At 60.1% G+C, this 17388-nt stretch overlaps 2 protein-coding genes across 2 annotated transcripts; one reads left to right on the plus strand and one right to left on the minus strand.

Moving 5' to 3' along the window:
- Positions 1-1347: 1347 nt before the first annotated feature.
- LOC137166012 (C-type lectin domain family 2 member B-like) lies at positions 1348-11069 on the plus strand. Its single transcript, XM_067567578.1, has 5 exons — positions 1348-1554; positions 4665-4769; positions 6645-6844; positions 7567-7670; positions 10855-11069. Exons 1-5 carry the CDS (start codon positions 1476-1478, stop codon positions 11000-11002), a joined length of 636 nt encoding a protein of 211 aa, XP_067423679.1. The 5' UTR covers positions 1348-1475; the 3' UTR covers positions 11003-11069.
- LOC137166013 (serine/arginine repetitive matrix protein 2-like) lies at positions 11055-16990 on the minus strand. The gene is made up of 5 exons (XM_067567579.1): positions 16987-16990; positions 15450-16178; positions 14020-14819; positions 12173-12523; positions 11055-11132 (listed from the first exon to the last, which is right to left on the minus strand). Exons 1-5 carry the CDS (start codon positions 16988-16990, stop codon positions 11055-11057), a joined length of 1962 nt encoding a protein of 653 aa, XP_067423680.1.
- Positions 16991-17388: the final 398 nt, after the last annotated feature.

Consider the following 17388-nt stretch of genomic DNA (forward strand, 5'->3'; position numbering starts at 1 on the left):
GCCTGCCTCTGGTTCCAGATGAGCTGTGTGTGGGTGACTGGTCAGTCTGTAACTCCGGTATTTGTAACTCTGAGGTTCTACTGTACGTGCCATGAAGAAAAGCCTGTCTGGGGAGGAGCTAACGGGGAAGATCAAGCGGGGGGAGCTGTACTCAGGGGCTGTAGGCCCAGTGAGAGGACCTAGGATTGCAGATGCCTTGCAGAGCTCCACATCTTCTTCAGGCAAGCTCCTGCTGCCAGTGTAACAGGCTCCACATTGCCATGAGCTCGTCCCAGAGACGAATCAATGCAGTTAGCAAGAAAAGAGGAACAATGAGAGGAAAGGCCACAGAATGGGGGGTGCAGGCACCAACAGAGACTGAAAGCCTGAGCCCCTGGGCTCCAGCCCTGCTAGCCCACACCGAACACTGGCACTTCTGCCAGCAAAACTTTTGTCACAGGGGTGTGAAAAAAACCACATCCCTGAGCGACGGAAGCTTTGCCGGCAGCAGTGCTGGCCTAGGCAAGGCCTCAGACTCCTGCCCAGGGACTTGTCCTCGCTCCAGCGACCAGGGCACCCGGCAGGAACTGGCAGTGACACAGGCAGCGTTTTCAGAGCAGGGCAGGGTTTGTTCGTCACCTGGCACACGGCCCTGGAAGTCTCTCGGTTGGCAGAGAAACAGCGAGATTAAAGCAGCGTCGGCCTGGTCAAGCCAGAGCAAACCACTAGCAAGCCCCTGCGTAGTCAGTGGCGGCAGAGGGCAGCCAGCGTCCTCCAGGGGCTCTTACTTTATCCCCTTCTGATCATGGCTCAGGCCTTCGACCTCAGGCTGGTCTGGGCTCAGCGTCTCTGCTGAGAAGCAGGAGGAAAACCTCCTTAGGGCGGTGTTGGCCAGCTGTCAGTGCTGGGCTCAGTGAGGTTTTTCCATTCTCTCTTTGGCCCTTTGTTGCTCTGGGTTGGTTTCAACCAATTCCTTAATGATCCTGTTTGCTGCAGCCCAGACATTCAGGTAACACCCACGTGTTGTGTGCTGCCCTGCCCTCAAAAGAAGACTTAACCATTTCCCCTCCACTGGGTAACAACGCAGGGTACAGAGGGAAACTGAGGCAGACATAGGCTTAATAAAATATTACTGAAAATTCTCACTTTGTCACAGGAGGGCCAGTCCTGGTGGGGAGTTTCCATAGCAGAGCAGGTCTCTGAAGCCCTTTGGGGGTGGAGGGGGCTGATGGGCTTAAGGGGGGTTCATCATAGCAGGGGGTTGGGCTGCTAGGCCGAGAAAGAGAAACCACAAATCCACACACACACACAAACACAACTGTCCTGCTTGGTCTGTCTCTGCCTTCAGATCGGCTGGAGAGTCCGGAGCAGGCATCAGGACCTCTGCCCCTGGCTGAGCTTTGCTGCCCCTGGGTGGGAAACAATTACTTGGGAGAGGAGCCGATCCCAGCCCAGCGCCTGCAGCATCTTCAGCCTGAGTGTCGCTGAGAGAGACAATGGAGGCAGCCGTGGGGCCGACTTACAACCAAGTGCCTGTTAATGGCGATGGACACCTGCAGACTGGAGGGCAGCCAGGTAATGGGGCGTCGATGGCTGGGAACAAGCGGGAGAGAGACACTGACACTGCCCCAGATGGGGCCATGCTCTCAGTGGCAGCAGCAAATGCCCAACCCCCGTCCGTGGGCAGCAGGGACTGGATCAGTGCCAGGGGCTCTCAGGGCACCGGTCCCTGGCTCACAGCTGCTGTCTGGTGCACACAGCCGGGCTGGGCAGGTGCCTCTCGGGCTGTGTGTGTCAGACCCCCTGTGACAACACTGGCCCCTCTGCCTGCTTCTGTCTCCTCCCTTCTGCTGTGTGTGGCCAGTGTGAGACTCCAGGGTGCGGTGACAGGCGCACTTGGCAACGTGGGCACAGCCAGCGCTCTGCAGGGGGCACAGCGGGGGTGGGGGGGGCAGCTTGAACTCCTGCCACCGGAACAGACGGGTCCTTGTCTCTGTACCCCGGAGCTCGCCAGGCCTCGTGCCAGCGTAGCTGGGAGTGCCCAGGGGAGGGCACCGGGGTGAGGGGAAAGGGGGACTGTTCTCCCAGCCCCAGCCTGCCTGGCCCCCCCGGGCTCTTCTCCCAGAGCCTCTGACGGGAGCAGCAATTGACAGGATGCTGCATGTTCTCGGGCAGCTCCAGCCCTGGGGCTGTCAGTGAAACGGGTCATAGAATCACAGAGTTGGAAGGGACCTCAGGAGGTATCTAGTCCAACCCCCTGCTCAAAGCAGGACTAACCTCAGCTAAATAATCCCAGCCAGGGCTTTCTCAAGCCTCAGCTTAAAAACCTCTAAAGATGGAGATTCCACCACCTCCCTAGGTAACCCATTCCAGTGCTTCACCACCCTCCTAGTGAAAAACTTTTTCCTCATGTCCAACCTAGACCTCCCCCGCTGCAACTTGAGACCATTGCTCCTTGTTCTGTCATCTGCCACCACTGAGAACAGCCTAGCTCCATCCTCCCTGGAACCCCCTTTCAGGTAGTTAAAGGCTGCTATCAAATCCCCCCTCATTCTTCTCTTCTGCAGACTAAACAGGCCTAGTTCCCTCAGCCTCTCCTCATAAGTCACATGCTGTAGCCCCCTAATCATTTTTGTTGCCCTCCTCTGGACTCTCTCCAACTTGTCTACATCCTTTCTGTAGTGGGGGGCCCAAAACTGGACACAATATTCTAAATGCGGCCTCACCAATGCCGAATAGAGGGGAATAATCACTTCCTGCAACCTGCTGGCAATGCTCCTCCTAATGCAGCCCAATATGCTATTAGCCTTCTTGACAACCAGGGCACACTGCTGACTCATATCCAGCTTTTTATTCACTGTTACCCCCAGGTCCTTTTCTGCAGAGCTGCTGCCTAGCTCGTCGGTCCCCAGTCTGTAGCTGTGCATGGGATTCTTCCATCCTAAGTGGAGGACTCTGCACTTTTCTTTGTTGAACCTCATTAGATTTCTTTTGGCCCAATCCTCCAGTTTGTTTAGGTCCTTCTGTAGCCTAACCCTACCTTCCAGGGTATCTACCATTCTCCCCAGCTTAGTGTCATCTGCAAACTTGCTGAGGGTGCAATCTACCCCATCCTCCAGATCATTGATGAAGATGTTGAACAAAACCGGCCCCAGGACCGACCCCTGGGGCACTCCGCTTGTGACCGGCTGCCAGCTAGACATGGAGCCATTGATCACTACTCGTTGAGCCCTATGCTCTAGCCAGTTCTCTATCCATTTTATAGTCCATTCATCCAACCCATACTTGTTTAACTTGCTGATAAGAATACTGTGAGAGACAGTATCAAAAGCTTTGCTAAAGTCAAGGTATATCACATCCACCGCCTTCCCTACATCCACAGAGCCAGTCACCTCATCATAGAAAGCAATCAGGTTGGTCAGGCATGACTTTCCCTTGGTGAATCCGTGTTGACTGTTCCTGATCATCTTCCTCTCTTCCAAGTGCCTTAAAATGGATTCCTTAAGGACCTGCTCCATGATTTTTCCAGGGGTTGAAGTGAGGCTGACCAGTCTGTAGTTCCCTGGATCCTCTTTCCTCCCTTTTTTGAAGATGGGCACTAGATTTGCTTTTTTCCAGTCCTCAGGGACCTCCCCCTGTTGCCACGAGCCTTCAAAGATAATAGCCAATGGCTCTGAAATCACCTCAGCCAACTCTCTCAGCATCCTCGGGTGCATTGCATCCGGCCCCATGGACTTGTGAATGTCCAATCCTTCTAAATAGTCTTGGACCTGTTCCTTCAGCACTGCGGGATGTTCACCTCCTTCCCATTCTGTGCCGCCCAGTGCAGCAGTCTTGGAGCTGAGCTTGTCTGTGAAGACAGAGGCAAAAAAGGCATTGAGTACCTCAGCTTTCTCTGTATCCTCTGTCACAAGGTTGCCTCCCTCATTCTCTAAGGGGCCCACACTTTCCCTAATCTTCCTCTTGTTGGTAACATACCTGTAGAAACCCTTCTTGTTCCCCTTCACATCCCTTGCTAGCTGCAACTCCAATTGTGCTTTGGCCTTCCTGATTTCATTCCTGCATGTTCGAGCAGTGTTTTTATAATCCTCTCTAGTCATCTGACCAAGCTTCCACTTCTTGTAAGCTTCTTTTTTGCGCTTAAGTTCGCCAAAGACTTCTTTGTTAAGCCAAGCTGGACGCCTACCATATTTGCTATTCTTTCTGCACATCGGGATGGTTTGCTCCTGTGCCATCAATAAGGTTCCTTTAAAATACAGCCAGCTCTCTTGGGTTCCTTTCCCCCTCGAATTAGCCTCCCAGGGAATCCTGCCCATCAGTTCCCTAAGTGAGTCAAAGTCCACTTTTCTGAAGTCCATGGTCCGTATCCTGCTGTTCTCCTTTCTTCCTTTTGTCAGGATCCTGAACTCGACCATCTCATGGTCACTGCTGCCTAGGTTGCCACCCACTTCTACTTCCCCTACCAAATCTTCCCTGTTTGTGAGCAGCAGGTCAAGAGAAGCACGGCCCCTAGTTGGTTGCTCCAGCACTTGCACCAGGAAGTTGTCTGCAACACTCTCCAAAAACTTCCTGGATTGTCCGTGCTCTGCTGTATTGCTCTTCCAGCAGATGTCAGGGTGATTGAAGTCTCCCATGAGAATCAGGTCCTCGCAGCCCTGGCTGATGAGTCTTTTTTTCTCTTTCAGACCCTCATGGTAATGGCAGGAAACGTAACTGGAAGAAACGTATCATTGCCCTCGCCCGCGCACTCGTGTTCTCAGCTCTCCTCTTCGCTGTTATTGTCCTGGCAGGTGAGTTCTCAGCCCTCCCCTTCCCCCTCCCAGTTACCGTCTCTCCTGGCCTGTCCTACCCCTGGGACAGAGGATTCCTGGGGATGTTCCTCCAAGACCCTCCTCCTGCCCCTCCCAGCCCCTGCACCTGGGCTCTGTGTCAGGACGATCTGACTCACGTTCGTTCCCCAGCAGATCTCTGAGCACTTTGGGTCCCAGTGGCTATTGCCGTGTCCCAGGCACAGTCACTTGTGCCCATGCACAGTGTTGGTGACTGACGGGGCAAGGTGCAGGGCTGCAGTGAGCCGGGCCCTTTGCCTGCAGCGTGTCACCCTGAGGCACCAGCCTGGCCTTCCTGCCTCCCCGGGTCATGCCCCGGCCGGGCTGGCAGGTGCTTTGCTGCAGTGACTGCACTGAGCCGTGGAACGCAGCACAGACACCTCCATCACCGCAGTGCAGAAACCACCACGGAGCGACCTCGGCCGGGCAGGGCCCGTAGCGCTATTGGCTTCCCCGCCTGCCCAGACAGCGCGGCTAGTTCAGAGGGCGGCTGTTCGTGGGAACGTGACCCCGGCTGTATCTGCCATAGCCTGGGGACGGGGGGCTGTAAGACTGTCTGGGGCTGGGATTTAGCTGTTGTCCTGGGATCTGATCAGTGGCTCCCCAGGAGGGTTTAGCAGCTGGGAGAGGGGATCAGTCCAGGTCTGTCTGCACTGGCACCTCTGTGGCGCTATGGCAGCAGTGATACACTTCAATTGGTGCAGCTAACGTAGATGAGAGGGGCTTGCCCTGGTTCGTTTGGCTGCAGGAAGTTACCAGAGCAGGACACGCTGCTCCAGCACGTCTGTGCCAGGGTCTGCACTGATGTAACTGTTTCTCCTTTCTTTCCCCCCCGCTTCCCCTCCCCCTGGTGCCAGCTACCGTCTACACGGGGGCTGTGAATCCCAGCTCCCTGCCGTCCTGGCTGCCTATTGCAATGGGCCGCGCTGGCTCACACAGCGTAAGGTGAGGTCTGTGACCTGGGGGTTCCACAGCTGGGGGTGCAGGGGCCCCCCAGAACGCAGTGGGTCAGATGGGGGAGATGGCACCAGTCAGAGGCTCCCAGGACTGAAAGGCCCTTGCTGTGCCCTGTCCCTCCAAGGCAGCACTGGAAGGGGCCCAGCCGGCCTGGCAGCTTTTCTCCAATGGGCCTGTGTGTTGCCATGCCCAGCGCTCTGCACAGCGTGTGTAATTGTGCCCCACGCAGCCGCCGTTGCTCCCTGAAATGAGTGACACAAATCACACCCTGAGCAGCACCATGAAACGTCTGCTGCACCGACTGCCCTGCTCCGTGACTAGTGCTCACACACGGGGTGGGGCACTGCCCCATGGAGTCTGCAGGGACGTACGTGCCTTGTGCACGACCTGCTCTTCTTCCATCAGCCGGCCACAGCTGCTAACGTTCTCCCAGACACGAGTGTCCCGGCCACAGGGGAAGGTTTAAAACCAGCGATGGTGTTAGTGTTAGTGTGGTGCAAAATGAGGATCATGTTGACATCAACATCTTACCCATTAATTATTGGCCCCCTGCTCACTGCCCCCTCCCTCTGCAGCTCCCTGCCCACCCCCTGCTGTAGCACTGAGCCGGGCCCAGCTCTCTGTGCTGGGCCTCCAACCAGGGGCTGTTTGTCAGCTGCATCCCTACTGAATGTGACCTTGAGAGAGTGAGACCAAGGTCAGGTAACCCCCCTCTGGGGCTGGATTCCCAGTGTGCTCCTGGTTCCCTCACACCGCCAGCACCTGGCATTGGATCGAGCAGTCTCTGAAGCCTGGAGCAGAGGGGCTGATTTCCCCGTGTTCTGCTCACGGCCAGGCTGCAGGTCCCGCTCTCACACCATGTTACTGTCTCCTTCTCAGTGCAGAACAGTAAGTCTCCGTCGGCTGATCTGGGCCCCCCTGTTGGCCCTGCGTGCCCGGATGTGTGCCCGGATGGCTGGATCGGATACCGAGGGAAATGCTACTACTTCTCAGAGGGCGAAGGGGACTGGGCCTCCAGCCAGAACAACTGCTCTGCACTGGGTGCCTCCCTGGCTGGGATCGACACCGGGCAGGACAAGGTAAGAGACACTAGTTGCAGTGGACTGTGCCTTGGCTCAGTGGCTGCTGCTGCAGTAATTCCTGGGCTCTGCCCCTGCGGGGCGAGGAGCAGCTGTGACCCCCCTCGTGCTGGGAGGCCAGAACCAATGTACCGCGGGGATCACCTCTCGACAGGGAGACTGTCCCCCTCTGGGGCTGGGCTGGCTCAGGCGTCTCCTGGCCTGCTGAGCTGCGTGGGGCGGAGAGGGACTGAGAAGCCAGCTCGACACAGCCAGTGCTGCTCCTGTATAGGGGAAAAGCAGCCCCTGGCTCCGCTCAGCCTGGCCCCTCCTGGCTGAGGATGGGGAAGGGGGAGGGCGTCTTTGCTCAGTCCTGGCCTCTCCCAGCATCCCCTCTTCAGATCGTCTCTCCCCTTCCCCTGCGATGGTGAGAGGTGCTCAGCTGCTCTGTAAGGGGAGGCTTTGGCACACAACGTGACCTTGCGTGCAGGGGGGAGGAGGGAACAGCTTAGCCCCAGCAGCACCCAACAGCTGCCCCAGCCCAGAGGAAATGGGGGTGCTGGGAGCTGTTTGGAGTGGGAGGGTTAATACTGAATTACCCAGAGCTGTGCCAGAGGGAGGAGAAAATCCCCAGCCACTGCCTGGAAACAGCCCATCAGTGTAGGACTGGGATTCCCTGCACAGAGCCTGGGGCAGCAGCAGGGTCCGGGCTCTGACCCCGCCTCTCCCTCTGCTGTTTGTAGGCTTTCATGGTGCTCCACAAAGGGAAATATGACCACTGGATCGGCCTGCGGAGGGACCCGGGGCAGCCCTGGAAATGGGCCAATGGCACCGAATTCAACCACTCGTGAGTCTTTTTCTCTCTCTCTATGAATTCCCCGGCTGTGGGTCCCGCTGTCTGCAGCACTGCCGCACGTCGACCCAGCGCTGCAGTGCAGACCAGGGCTGCATTAGCTGTTACCACGCAAAGATCTCGGCGTCGCTGTGGCTGGTTCTCTGAAAACATCCTCTCCATCTGCAGCGCAGGCAGAAACGCCACCAGGATGCTGGGAACCGCTAGGAAAGGGAGGGAGAATGTGACAAACTCCTCCTGCGCCTCTGTGGGTCCAGCACCTCCCTGCAGCTGCAGGTTGGGGAACTGCTTCGTCCCGCAGCACTCTCCTCCCTGTAGTGGTGGGGGAGGGTAATTCCGCCTCTCAAAGGTGCTGCTCCCTGCCGGCTCCCAGTCCGGTCTCTGGTTCTGCAAGGCCCTGGCCTCTTTGCCGGGGCTCTCGCCCCTCCAGCAAACGGCCGGTGGGAATAGTGGGGAGTCTGGTCCCACCTTGACTCTGGCCCGAACCCAGGGACCTTATAAGTAGCAGCCTAGTGTTGTGGGCTTCAGGAAAACTGCTAGCTTCCCTGGGTTACTTCCCTGTACCCTTGGCCTCCTCGTCTGGGGAGGCTCTTGGCCGTGGCCAAGGCATGGCTGTGCCCAAACCCAACATCCAGTTTTATCTTCCCCTTCTGGCAGGGTCTTTTTCCTCAGGCCTCCAGGCCTGGGAAAGATCCTTTGACACCTTTGGGCAGGGTTTTCTCCCCCGCTTGCACCGGCAGGGTTCTCTCCTGTCTGCGTTCCGCTTCTCCCCCTGCCCCCTCCTGACCTTAGACAGCGTCTGGCCCTGCTCAAACTCTTTGGGGACTGCCTCACTGCCACAACTCCAGCCACCCCCTTCTCTGCCCAGAGGGGAGGCTTTTAACAAGTCTTAGGTGGGGCCTTATTGGCTCCCAGTGCATTAATTAATCTGGAGTAACCCCTGCTCAGCTACCAGGGAGAAGGGACCTGCTGATTCTGAGGCTAGATATATCGGCCACCTAGCACTGTCCGGAAACCATCTGGTCTGAGCTTGTCACAATGAGACATATATATTAGAATAGAAAAAGGTACAGAGAAGGGCAACAAAAAGGATTAAGGGGGGTGATGGAACAGTTTCCGTATGCAGAGAGATTAAAAAGACTGGCCCTGTTCAGCTTGGACAGGAGATGGCTAAGGGGGGCTATGATCCAGGTCTATTAAATCACGACTGGTCTGGAGAAAGTGAAGAGGGAAGTGCTATTTACCCCTTCACACAACACAAGAACTAGGGTCACCCAGTGACATTAACAGGCAGCAGGTTAAAACAAACAAAAGGACGTATTTCTTCACACAGCACAGTCAGCCTGTGGGACTTGCTGCCGGGGGATGTTCTGAAGGCCAAAAATATAACTGGGTCAAACAAGAATTAGCTCAGTTCATGGAGGACAGGTCTGCCAGCTCCTATTAGTCCAGTGTGCAGAGACACAACCCCATGCTCTGCGGGTCCCTAAAGCTCCGACTGCCAGAAGCTGGGACTGGACGACAGGGGATGGATCACTCGATAATTGCCCTGTTCTCTTCTGTTCTGTTCATTCCCTCTGTAGCATGTAGCACTGACCACTGTCTGCAGACAGGACATCACGGGGCTGGATGGACCCTTGCTCTGACCCACTGTGGCTGTTCTGGTGTGTTACAGCTGAACGGCATTTTATAAAAAAGCCCTTTGTGGCTGGTGAGAAGCTGGGAAACGGGCTCAGAGGAGGCTGAGGAAGCTGGTCAGTGGATGACCTGTTGTTTGATCCCAGTCAAATACTGTCACGTCTTCCAGCCAGAATGCCCTGGTGTAGGCAGCAGCCTGGCTGTGTGATTGCGTCACGGGGCGTCTGTTAGCCAGGCTGCTTGGGAGTCTGTCTGCACTGTGACTGGTACCGTGCCCCCAGCCCGGGCAGACAGGCACAGCTAGCAGTGTGGTGTTGTACACAGGTGCCAGCTTGGGCAGCCAATCCTGCCAGGGCCCTAAGGTCAAAGAGCGGGTAGCTAGTGTGAGCCGCCGCCTATGCTGCAACATCCACAACAGCTGTTTTTGCCACTAGCTGAAGCCGAGCTAGCACGAGCCTGTCTCCCTGGGCTGGGATCCGCGCTCCCCCTGCACTGCAGACGAAGCGCTAATATCCTGAGCACTGAGCGCACGTCTACACTGCAAATAACCACCCATGGCAGCGAGCCTCAGATCTGGGGCTACAGACTCGGGCTTGTGCTACGGTGCTAAAAATAGCTGTGTGGGCTTTTGGGCTCTGAAACCCGCCCTGCCTCCCCCAGAGAATAACCAACACAGCGATACCTGCCTGAGTCTGCCGAAAGCCTGGGATAGTAGCACTGAGGGGGGCACTGCTCTGTGTATCTCAGTGGGGTGTTAACCCTGAAATCTGCTGCCCTGGCGGGGCCTACCCCAGCAGAAGATTCTGCATCGTTGCCCATCAGAGCTCTGCTGGGTTGATGCTGGTTTCGGGTGTCCTCCACATCCCCGGCCCACAGCCCTCTGCTCAGGTGGGTGGGGCCTGTGTTCTCCTTTTCCTGAGACAGACCCCAGCCCTCCTGGAGTCAGAGGCTGGTGATCTGGACGAGGGGAGATCCTGGCCTGCCCAAGGAGTGGTGCTGGGCCTCCTCTCAGTGCAGCACATGACTATTGTGTAGCCAGGATGGGCCATGGGGGACCATTTCCTGTGGCTCTGGATTGCCTGCATCCCGCCATGTTCCCAGGTCTGACACGCTGGACTCTAGCTCTCAGGGGAAGCACTGCGTGACTGGCTGGGGTTTCTGCTGCTCCTCCCTCACTGACACTCACCTGGAACCTCCCCCTGGGGCAGTTTGGGTGGGTTGGACCTGCAGGGGCCCCTCCAAACACAGCTGGGTTTGTGGGGGCAGGAACCAGGGTTAAAATATCCACCCAGCATAAAGGCTTCATGGAGGCCAGTTGATTGTAGACCCTCTCTTGGCTCTACTGCCCCACTGCCCCCTTTCTAACTGCCCCCTTCTGCCGGGGGGCTGGGCTGGGGCTTGTTGCTGCTGCAGGACGGGGAATCCTGAGGGCTGTGAATGCAGCAGCTCCCTGCGCTGCGGGAATGTCTCCCCCTGTCTGTGACTGACGGGAAACACCCAACTCCGACCTGCCACCAGCTCTGTGGCTTCTGTCTTGCAGGTTCCTGATAGGAGGAGGCGGTGACTGCGCGTATCTGAACGATGAGAGTCGGGTCAGCAGCTTGCGGTGCACCAGTGAGAGATACTGGATCTGTACCAAACCCTATATATACACAGAGGTGAAGGGGGCTCACAACAAGAGTATATAGTAGAATCGTTCATGGAAAAGCCAGACTGGTTTCTTCTCAATATCCCATCTGATCAATTCCAGAAGATCAGGGAGTGGTCTAAACCAGGAGTGTCAAAATATTCAGCACCGCGCATGGCCGCGTTCCGGGCCTGCGCACGGTTGTGTTTCGGTCCGCGGGAGGCCAGATCGGGCCCGTGAACGGTTGTGTTTCGGGCCGCGGGAGGCCGTGTCCCGGGCCCGTGAACGGTTGTGTTTCGGGCCGCGGGAGGCCGTGTCCCGGGCCCGTGAACGGTTGTGTTTCGGGCCGCGGGAGGCCGTGTCCCGGGCCCGTGAACGGTTGTGTTTCGGGCCGCGGGAGGCCGTGTCCCGGGCCCGTGAACGGTTGTGTTTCGGGCCGCGGGAGGCCGTGTCCCGGGCCCGTGAACGGTTGTGTTTCGGGCCGCGGGAGGCCGTGTCCCGGGCCCGTGAACGGTTGTGTTTCGGGCCGCGGGAGGCCGTGTCCCGGGCCCGTGAACGGTTGTGTTTCGGGCCGCGGGAGGCCGTGTCCCGGGCCCGTGAACGGTTGTGTTTCGGGCCGCGGGAGGCCGTGTCCCGGGCCCGTGAACGGTTGTGTTTCGGGCCTCGGGAGGCCGTGTCCGGGCCCGTGAGCATGGCTGTGTTTCGGGCCGCGGGAGGCCGTCGGGCCCCGGGCCCGTGAACGGTTGTGTTTCGGGCCGCGGGAGGCCGTGTCCCGGGCCCGTGAACGGTTGTGTTTCGGGCCGCGGGAGGCCGTGTCCCGGGCCCGTGAACGGTTGTGTTTCGGGCCGCGGGAGGCCGTGTCCCGGGCCCGTGAACGGTTGTGTTTCGGGCCGCGGGAGGCCGTGTCCCGGGCCCGTGAACGGTTGTGTTTCGGGCCGCGGGAGGCCGTGTCCCGGGCCCGTGAACGGTTGTGTTTCGGGCCGCGGGAGGCCGTGTCCCGGGCCCGTGAACGGTTGTGTTTCGGGCCGCGGGAGGCCGTGTCCCGGGCCCGTGAACGGTTGTGTTTCGGGCCGCGGGAGGCCGTGTCCCGGGCCCGTGAACGGTTGTGTTTCGGGCCGCGGAAGGCCAGATCGGGCCCGTGAACGGTTGTGTTCCGGGCCGCGGGAGGCCGATCGGGCCCGTGAACGGTTGTGTTTCGGGCCGCGGGAGGCCGTGTTCTGTGCCTGCGAACGGTGGTGTTTCGGGCCGCGGGAGGCCGAATGGTTGTGTCCCGGGCCCTTGAACGGTTGTGTTTCGGGGCGCGGGAGGCCAGATCCGGCCCGTGAACGGTTGTGTTGCGGGTCGCGGGAGGCCGTGTTCTGTGCCCGCGAATGGTGGTGTTCCGGGCCTCGGGAGGCCGCGTTCCTGGCTCGCGCACGGTGGTGTTCGGGCCGCGGGAGGCTGCGTTCCGGGCCCGAGCGTGGCTGCGTTCCGGGCCCGGCGTGGCTGCGTTCCGGGCCCGAGCGTGGCTGTGTTTCGGGCCATGGGAGGCCGTGTCCTGGGCCCGTGAACGGTTGTGTTTCGGGCCGCGGGAGGCCGTGTCCTGGGCCCGTGAACGGTTGTGTTTCGGGCCGTGTCCTGGGCCCGTGAACGGTTGTGTTTCGGGCCGCGGGAGGCCGTGTCCTGGGCCCGTGAACGGTTGTGTTTCGGGAGGCCGTGTCCTGGGCCCGTGAACGGTTGTGTTTCGGGCCGCGGAGGCCGTGTCCTGGGCCCGTGAACGGTTGTGTTTCGGGCCGCGGGAGGCCGTGTCCTGGGCCCGTGAACGGTTGTGTTTCGGGCCGCGGGAGGCCGTGTCCTGGCCCGTGAACGGTTGTGTTTCGGGCCGCGGGAGGCCGTGTCCTGGGCCCGTGAACGGTTGTGTTTCGGGCCGCGGGAGGCCGTGTCCTGGGTCCGTGAACGGTTGTGTTTCGGGCCGCGGGAGGCTGCTTTCCGGGCCCGAGCGTGGCTGTGTTTCGGGCCATGGGAGGCCGGATCGGGCCCGAGCGTGGCTGTGTTTCGGGCCATGGGAGGCCAGATCGGGCCCGTGAACGGTGGTGTTTCGGGCCGCGGGAGGCCGTGTCCCGGGCCCGTGAACGGTTGTGTTTCGGGCCGCGGGAGGCTGTGTCCTGTGCCCGGGCGAACGGTTGTGTTTCGGGCCGTGTTCTGGGAGGCCAGGCCTCGGGATCGGGCCCGTGAACTGTTGTGTTTCGGGTTGCGGGAGGCCAGATAGGGCCCGTGAACGGTTGTGTTCCGGGCCGCGGGAGGCCAGTTCGGGCCCGTGAACGGTTGTGTTTCGGGCCGCGGGAGGCCGTGTTCTGTGGCGAACGGTGGTGTTTCGGGCCGCGGGAGCCAGATCGGGCCCGTGAACGGTTGTGTTTCGGGTCGCGGGAGGCCGATCGGGCCCGTGAACGGTTGTGTTTCGGGTCACGGGAGGCCAGATCGGGCCCGTGGGTTGTGTTTCGGGTCGCGGGAGGCCGATCGGGCCCGTGAACGGTTGTGTTCCGGGCCGCGGGAGGCCGATCCGGGCCCGTGAACGGTTGTGTTTCGGGCCGCGGGAGGCCGTGTCCCGGGCCCGTGAACGTGGTTGTGTTTCGGGCCGCGGGAGGCCGTTCCGGGTCCGTGTGCCTGCGAACGGTGTGTTTCGGGCGGCGGGAGGCCGTGTCCTGGGCCCGTGAACGGTTGTGTTCCGGGCCGCGGGAGGCCAGATCGGGCCCGTGAACGGTTGTGTTCGGGCCGCGGGAGGGATCGGGCCCGTGAACGGTTGTGTTCGGGCCCGCGGGAGGCCAGATAGGGCCCGTGAACGGTTGTGTTCCGGGCCGCGGGAGGCCAGATCGGGCCCGTGAACGGTTGTGTTTCGGGCCGCGGGAGGCCGTGTTCTGTGCCTGCGAACGGTTGTGTTCCGGGCCGCGGGAGGCCGTGATCGGGCCCGTGAACGGTTGTGTTTTGGGCCGCGGGAGGCCAGATCGGGCCCGTGAACGGTTGTGTTTCGGGCCGCGGGAGGCCCGATCGGGCCCGTGAACGGTGGTGTTTTGTGTTTCGGGCCGCGGGAGGAGATCGGGCCCGTGAACGGTGGTTGTGTTCCGGGCCGCCGGCCGTGTTCTGGGCCGCGAACGGTGTGTTTCGGGCCGCGGGAGGCCGATCGGGCCCGTGAACGGTTGTGTTTCGGGCCCTGGGAGGCCGTGTTCCGGGCCCATGAACGGTTGTGTTCCGGGCCGCGGGAGGCCAGGTCGGGCCCGTGAACGGTTGTGTGTTGGGCCATGGGAGGCCAGATCGGGCCCGTGAACGGTTGTGTTCCGGGCCGCGGGAGGCCAGATCGGGCCCGTGAATGGTTGTGTTTCGGGCCGCGGGAGGCCGTGTTCTGTGCCCGCGAACGGTGGTGTTTCGGGCCGCGGGAGGCCGGGTCCCGGGCCCGCGAACGGTTGTGTTTCGGGCCGCGGGAGGCCGTGATCGGGCCCGTGAACGGTTGTGTTTCGGGCTGCGGGAGGCCGTGTTCTGGGCCCGTGAACAGTTGTGTTTCGGGCCGCGGGAGGCCGTGTTCTGTGCCCGCGAATGGTGGTGTTCCAGGCCTCGGGAGGCCGCGTTCCTGGCTCGCGCACGGTGGTGTTCAGGGCCGCGGGAGGCTGCGTTCCGGGCCTGAGCTTGGCTGCGTTCCGGGCCCGAGCGTGGCTGCGTTCCGGGCCCGAGCGTGGCTGCGTTCCGGTCCCGAGCGTGGCTGTGTTTCGGGCCATGGGAGGCCGTGTCCTGGGCCCGTGAACGGTTGTGTTTCGGGCCGCGGGAGGCCGTGTCCTGGGCCCGTGAACGGTTGTGTTTCGGGCCGCGGGAGGCCGTGTCCGGGGCCCGTGAACGGTTGTGTTTCGGGCCTGGGCCCGCCCGTGAACGGTTGTGTTTCGGGCCGTGCGGGAGGCCGTGTCCTGGGCCCGTGAACGGTTGGTTTTGTGTTTCGGGCCCGGGAGGCCGTGTCGGGCCATGGGAGGCCGGGCCCGTGAACGGTTGTGTTTCGGGCCGCGGGAGGCCGTGTCCGGGCCCGTGAACGGTTGTGTTTCGGGCCGCGGGAGGCCGTGTCCTGGGCCCGTGAACGGTTGTGTTTCGGGCCGCGGGAGGCCGTGTCCTGGGCCCGTGAACGGTTGTGTTTCGGGCCGCGGGAGGCCCCGTGTTTCGGGGGCCCGTGAACGGTTGTGTTTCGGGCCGCGGGAGGCCGTGTCCTGGGCCCGTGAACGGTTGTGTGGGCCGCGGGAGGCCCTGGGCCCGTGAACGGTTGTGTTTCGGGCCCGGGAGGCCGTGTCCTGGGTCCGTGAACGTGTGCTGTGTTTCGGGCCATGGTTGTGAGGCCGCGGGAGGCTGCTGTGTCCGGGCCCGAGCGTGGCTGTGTTTCGGGCCATGGGAGGCCAGATCGGGCCCGTGAACGGTTGTGTTCCGGGCCGCGGGAGGCCGTGTTCTGGGCCCGTGAACGGTTGTGTTTCGGGCCGCGGGAGGCCGTGTTCTGTGCCCGCGAATGGTGATGTTCCAGGCCTCGGGAGGCCGCGTTCCTGGCTCGCGCACGGTGGTGTTCAGGGCCGCGGGCGGCCGCGTTCTGGGCCCGCGAATGGTTGTGTTTCGGGCCGCGGGAGGCTGCGTTCCGGGCCCGAGCGTGGCTGCGTTCCGGGCCCGAGCGTGGCTGTGTTTCGGGCCATGGGAGGCCGTGTCCTGGGCCTGCATGGTTGTGTTCCGGGCCCGAGCCGTCGGGCTGTGTTTCGGGCCATGGGAGGCCGTGTCCTGGGCCCGTGAACGGTTGTGTTCCGGGCCGCGGGAGGCCGTGTCCTGGGCCCGTGAACGGTTGTGTTCCGGGCCGCGGGAGGCCGGATCGGGCCCGTGAACGGTTGTGTTCCAGGCCACGGGTGGCCGGATCGGGCCCGTGAACGGTTGTGTTCCGGGCTGCAGGAGGCCGGATCGGGCCCGTGAACAGTTGTGTTTTGGGCCGCGGGAGGCCGTGTCCTGGGCCCGTGAACGGTTGTGTTTCGGGCCGCGGGAGGCCGTGTCCTGGCCCGTGAATGGTTGTGTTTCGGGCCACGGGAGACCGTGTCCTGGGCCCGTGAATGGTTGTGTTCTGGGCCCTGGTGGCTGCTGCGGAACAGTCAGACTCCGCGAGATCTCTCGGCGGCGGGCAATGCGACGTATGCTGCCGCCGAAAAGAAGGATCCTGCTTGTTTTTTCGGTGGTGGGCAAGACGCTGCGAGCTGCCGCTGAAAGTGAGAAGTCAGCGAGCGTATGGCCCACTAGGAGGTAATTTTAATCCAAAGTGGCCCGACATAGGAAGTTATTTTGACACCCCTGGTCTAAGCATCACTTGACAGAACACTGTTGATTTTGGCGAAAACCTGAAAAGTCATTTGTACATTTGTCCCCCCACCCCGCCACCTATTTTTTCTGCCAGTGAAACTTCTCCAATCCAGCCTTTCCACCACCAAGGACTCTGCACCAAGGACTAACCGAGGAAACTGCCACGAAGCCAGCTTCAACTGTCACTGTCCTAATGTTCCCCCACAAAAGCTTTTTACTTCACAAAATTGTCTCTGGAATCTTTTTAAAATATTTGTCATTCAGATTCTGTGGCATAGACCTGACTGGGGGATGATCCTCTTCCACCATTGCTGCCCCCCCCCCGCCCCCTCCCGCCCCGAAGCTGTTTAACAAGAATTTTTGTGGGTCAGTTTTGGGTTCTGTTAAAAACCCAGTTGATTTTGAAGCTTGCAGGCTTAAAACACCAATTTCTGTTCTTTGTTGCGAAATGTTTCTTTGGATAAAAGCCTGAATGTTTTTTAGGTTTTAATTTTCCATTTCATTTTAAGAGCGCTGCACTCCCACAAGGGAGTGAAACGCCTGTTACGTGCTTCGTGGGATACCTAGGGCTGGGTCTGTAGGAGTGTGGGGAGATATGTGGGTTGGGAGGGGGCAGGTGTGACACAGGCAGACCAGGTGCCAGTTCATGCCAAAGTCCGCATGGTTCAATGGGTCATTGAGAAACACACAGCTGGGATCAGGCTGGCTCACCCATGTGCTAAAGTAGCTATTAGAATGATAGGAACATGCTTAGCCTTTATTGAATGCGTGTAAGCTGCGGCAGGATTAATCTCACTTCTGACACCCGTATCCCACGTTGTAAGGTGATGTTGGAGTGTTTGTGTTGGTGTCTGTGACTGTAACACCAGAGCAGAGTGGCATTAACATGTGTGAAGTGCTGATCTCCAACAGCTCAGAGCACAAGGCAGGAGGTGGGATACAAACCCCTAATGAGAAGGAATCGTATCTATCTCTGCGCTGCTTGGACTCTGGGGGTCAAGATTCCTAGGCAGAAGTGAGAGATTCCCCAGCTCCTTAGCCTGGGCTAGTGCTAAAGAACGCATAGAGCTTATTGTAGACCAGTGATACTCAGACTGTGACTCACGAGCTGAC

This window comes from Emydura macquarii, unplaced genomic scaffold (assembly GCF_026122565.2).
Source record: "Emydura macquarii macquarii isolate MOO-44397 ecotype Brisbane River unplaced genomic scaffold, CSIRO-AGI_Emac_v2 contig_2771, whole genome shotgun sequence".
NCBI lineage: Eukaryota > Metazoa > Chordata > Testudines > Chelidae > Emydura > Emydura macquarii.